Genomic DNA, 5,089 nt, shown 5'->3' with positions numbered 1-5,089 from the left:
CCTACTGTGAGTGTGATGTTTCAAAGACCTCATCCTCTACTGCACCATTTACCTCAGATGTTTGTCTTTGTAAAATCATATTAGAAAGCACAGTGTCCTGACATATGAGCAAACATTAAATAGGCTCTACAGGGCACCTGGTGGTGGTTGTTGAGCCTCACACTGCAGTGCCAAGTGAAGACGTGGAAAAGTTCACTCTTTTCTTCAACATGGAGAAGGAATGCACAGCACACTTCAATAATATTTGTTCAACACTGTGGGCTACAACTTTTATGTCTGACACAGATTATCTACACCTAACAGCGATAATTTATCAGGTGGATAAGTATCACGAGGGGTTTTCCTTTGTCCTGGTTGCATGTACGAACCCAGATGCAGCAGCCCTTACATTTACGGCATCTTTGCTTACACCCACATTCCTGTGCTGCATGGCTCTTACTGCATTCTAATATCAAAACAGTGCTGGAATACTGACAGATTCCTATAGCTGGATTTACTACTGGGTTTTAGTTGTCAAAAACATGTGTATGCTCTTATAAGGTGTGATAAATGGATTAGATTCACTTGTTTTTATGTCATCTAATGTACATTTTAGTGTCAGGGCGTTTTTGTGCTCGAACCCTCAATGTTTAGAGTGACGGAGGTCAAAGAGGAGCTGCTGATTCCCTTCACTCATCAGAGCAGTCCATATCTCCAGTGATGCACATGTTGACATGATGCTACATGATAACCAGCAGCTCACACTTACAGTTTGTGCTTTGCACTGATATGCCCAACTCCATATCTGATGCCGTTTGCATAAATGCTTTTTTTTTTACATATGTCCTTTGTATACATCCTTTGGCTTGTGTTTAGTTCCTCTTCTTGTACACCACAGGATTAATGCACGTTCATATCCTGATTTATTCAGTCAGATGTGTTATTTATTTTTAATTTAAATTTTGAAATATATCTCTCCCATGCAACATTTCGTTATGATACAGAGCACTGTACAGGCGTTGGATAGGAGACGGGGTCACTCCAGATAAATGTCCTCTGTCGGGCACGAGAAATCCACAAACTCTTTGTAGTACAACTGGAAGGCTTTCCTAAAAACAACAACAACAACAACACAAAAACACAAGTCACAATTATTTCCAGACTTAAAACTGCACAATTCAGTACTTGAACCAACAAGTGACGTTTTATTAGAACGTTTAAATAGACAACTTAAATGGACACCTGTTAATTATTTATATGAACACAATCTAAATATCTCACAGTCTCACATGGAGACACGTCTGAGCTGCGCGCTGTTTGTACCAACGGTTTTTGAACGGAGGTGTGTGTGTGTGTGTGTGTGTGTGTGAGGGTGGGGGGCGGTGGGGGGGTTCAGCGTGAGGAAAGAGGCCGCATAAGCGCTGCCTTTAGCTTTTTAGTTAGCGCTTCTGTATTACGCACTGCTACCTTAGCGCTACATCAGTGCCGACGGGAGGCGGGGGGCTGACGGTTCGGTAGGTGGGCCACTCGGTTCAGTTGACAGGGTGGGGCGCCCTGCTTGTATAATGTTAGGGGAAACACTGAAGTGTTTATAAGAGAGTGGAAAGGGGCTATGGGGGGGGGGGGGGTTGGTGGTGTAGAGGCTAGAGAAGGTGGACCTGTGATCAGACGGTCGCTGGCTCAACTCCCCGGACTGACAACATCAAAGTGTGGATGAAAAAGGAGAAGCACCCACACCTGCCTCCACCCTCATTTGCTCCACTCTGGGTCCATGAGCAAGGCCCTGAACCCCCCACCATCTGCTCCCAAACAGGTCTCACTTGAAAATGAGTCCTCGATGCTCAGCTAGTCTCATGGTACTCAATGAGACTAACTGTATAAATAAAGTTTAAATAAAAATGTAATTAAATTAAAGCCTTAAATATACTGTATATATATATTTTTTTTCTTCTTTTGGCTGCTCCCTTCTTCAGGAGTCGCCACAGCAAACTAAGTCGCACGAAGACTTGGCAGTTATTTTTACGCCGGATGCCCTTCCTGACGCAACCACAGACACCGAGCTACCACAGCCCTCTGTGTGGAGCACAGAGCTGCTATCTAGGACACCTGGAGGAGCAGATGGTGGGGGTTAAGGACCTTGCTTAAGGGCCCAGAGTGGGGCGAATGAGGGTGGTGGCAGGTGTGAGTGCTTCACCTACCCCACCCACATTTTTGATGTTGTCGGGCTTGAACCGGCGATCTTCCGATCACAGGCCCACCTTCTCTAACCTCTGCATCACCACTCCCCCTATAAATAAATTTTAAATAAAAAACTTAATTAACATAAAGCCTTAAATATACTGTATATAAGAGTATATAAGACTCTACTTACGAGTCATTATTTTATAGTGTAAGGACTTGTCATGCTATGACTCCCAGTTGGCATTTCATGAACCAGAGTGAAGTTCTGATCCCAACTTTACAACCAAATAATTAGGATTTTTTTTATTTAATTTTTTCATTGCTTATTAATCTGGTCTTTCAGCGTCTAAAACATGTAATATCAATTTATATTTGTAAATTAGGTAGAAAAAAAAATCAACCATGGATTAAGGAGCTCGTTTTTGGCATTAATACTTTGTTAGATAGTCAGATTATAATCTATGGCAACAGAAACATTGCTCAGCGTGCACGTTCAGCCACATGACACTGCATGCCTTTGCTGACATCTCTAGGAACCTGTTGAAGGGCATGAAGCTATGAAAACACACAGACTCACTCTGCCAACACTCTCCATGCAACAACACATCACAGATCATCCCTTTCATGAAACTAGTCAAGTCCTGTTAACTCACCCCACTGACTCTGCGAGAGGCTTGGTTGAGTTTTCAGACACAAACACGTGGCAGGCAAACCTCTGGTCTGCTGGGTGCTTTGTTATGAAACCAAAATACCTGCAGACAGAAATAAAGAGCTTTCAGAAGGACATTCTGGATGATAACCACTTCAGCACATTACATTCTGCAGTTGTTTGTCCCCTGAACAACGCTGTTTGAACTCTGCAACATTTTTTGGATTCCACCTAGTGGCTCAGTCACGTTTCTGCAGGTGAAGAGCAGAGTGCAAACCTTACTACAACAAACTTACTTGGTGTTTTTGGGATGATAGCCACAAAAGGAGACATTCCTCAGCTGGAAGAAGTGGCTGCACTCATTACTCTGTCAACGAAACACAAAACACACAAGTGGATTAAAAGTCTAGTTTTAAAACTGAAACGCTCTGTGACTTTATTTCATTAGTCAAAGTTGTCATTGTGTTCATCTCTTACATGCTCACTGTAAACTGATATAATTTGATTTTAAACTATCAGTCAGAAAACCATGAGTTGTATGTCACATGAACTGGAATTTTAGGCAAAGACCTTTAAAAATCGAAGGAACAAAATAAAAAGTCTTACTCTATCACAGGTATAGTAGTCCTCTTGAACGGCAAGCTTGATCCCTTTAACATTGATCTCCAGAACGCAGGAGGAAGGGGGGTTGTACTTCACTGTCATCCTTCTGTTGGTGGCAATCTGCAAGAGGAGTAGAAAAATACAAATCTAACATTCAACAAGCCTGAAACGTCTAAAAATATATATTTTAAGTTGCAATCCAGCTCTATCTAGATGTTGACATTAATTATTGGATATTGTCTTTTGCCATAGTTTTGGCATATGCACAAACTAATACCGTAATTTTCAGACTATTGAGCGCAGCTAAATATAAACCACGCCCACTACATAAAAAAGTACACATATAAGCTGTGAGTATGCACGTTGCAACATGAGATACTTACACAGTGAAAAAATTTAAACTTTTAATAAATATCTACAGGTAACATACACAAATATGTGCAGTGAGTTTTATTTATTGATTTATTTTTTTCTGGACAGTGCCTGTAATGTGGCTGTTTAAAAAAAATACAGTGGTCTACCAGGAAGTCATTGAATGCTACATTCATCTTCCTCCTGTGCAAGCTTGTGCTGTCCTCCATCAAGCTACCTGCCAACATCCCACTGAGCTCGGAGTGCCATTTTAAATGCACAAATCACACATTTCAAGTGGCTGCAAATACTTTGTTGTGCCTCCAAGGAGGGGGCAAACTTTGTTTCCTAAAGTCCCCCAAAGAGCTCATTTTCACTTTGTTTCATTTGTCTATGTGACCTGTTCGGTAATTTCTTTGGTCATGTTTTTTAAAACCTTTATCTATACAGGTAGTCTCATTGAGTCACAGTGCTCGGGTGTGACAACTTTTATTTATTTGATTTATTATTTATTTATATAGCACCAAATCACAACAAAGTTTTCTCAGGGCACTTTACAGGAACATTCACATACATAAAAGCCAATTAGTAAAGTTCTCTATCTAAGGAGGCCAGCACACAAGATGAATCTTGGCTTCGTTGCAGTCTCCCATCCTGAGCAAGCACAGTGGCGACATCCCTTTTAAAAGCTAAATGTTTTAGTGGTATGAAGCTCTTTAGCCCATTAAAAAGAAAAAAAAAACCATAAATTAGCCACAGCATTGTGTAAACCACGGTGTTTACAGTGAGTGAAAAAAGCAGCGGCTTATAGTCCAGACATTACGGCACTCAAAAGTGCAAAATATTTGTCTCTCTACCTTCTGCATAGCTGCACACAGGACATCATTTCCTTTGTGGTAGGGCACTTGCACTGATCCCAGAAATTTCAGATGATATCTGTCCATCCATTCACTGCTCTTAACTGCAAAAGCAAAAAGAAAAACAATAAATAGATAAAAATATGACTCAATAAACCAGAAAGCATAGTCAAATCCATTAACGACTTAACATATGGCAACTATTTATAGTCAGGTGAAATTTCAGTAAACAGCAGGTCAGTCATGTGACTATTCTCTGCTTTGTGTTAGTTTTGATACAGAAAAACGCTCTACGTCCTCTTTACTATGGGAAATCCAGATTTTGTTTTTAATTCTCTCAGTTCCAACACACATTTTTTCCTAGTGTGTAACTTTAAGAAGCATATAAAAATTATTAAACACCATGAAAATATGCAATTTACGTATATATATATATATATATATATATATATATATATATATATATATA

General features: G+C 40.2%; 1 protein-coding gene across 1 annotated transcript in view; it reads right to left on the bottom strand.

The window, feature by feature from the left end:
* Nucleotides 1-262: 262 nt before the first annotated feature.
* The window catches only part of LOC119424494 (C-Jun-amino-terminal kinase-interacting protein 1), a 55,578-nt gene continuing 50,751 nt past the window's right edge, over nt 263-5,089 (bottom strand). The window contains exons 8-12 of the mRNA XM_037691982.1: nt 4,621-4,724; nt 3,416-3,532; nt 3,106-3,176; nt 2,814-2,912; nt 263-1,088 (exon numbers count right to left, since the gene is read on the bottom strand). Coding sequence (XP_037547910.1) covers nt 1,016-1,088; nt 2,814-2,912; nt 3,106-3,176; nt 3,416-3,532; nt 4,621-4,724 — 464 coding nt within the window. The 3' untranslated portion in view covers nt 263-1,015. The remainder of the gene's footprint in view (nt 1,089-2,813; nt 2,913-3,105; nt 3,177-3,415; nt 3,533-4,620; nt 4,725-5,089) is intronic.

The sequence above is a fragment of the Nematolebias whitei genome, chromosome 2 (genome assembly GCF_014905685.2).
Source record: "Nematolebias whitei isolate Nwh7 chromosome 2, NemWhi1, whole genome shotgun sequence".
In the NCBI taxonomy this organism is placed as follows: Eukaryota; Metazoa; Chordata; class Actinopteri; order Cyprinodontiformes; family Rivulidae; genus Nematolebias; species Nematolebias whitei.
This window is presented reverse-complemented; position numbering and strand designations above follow the sequence as displayed.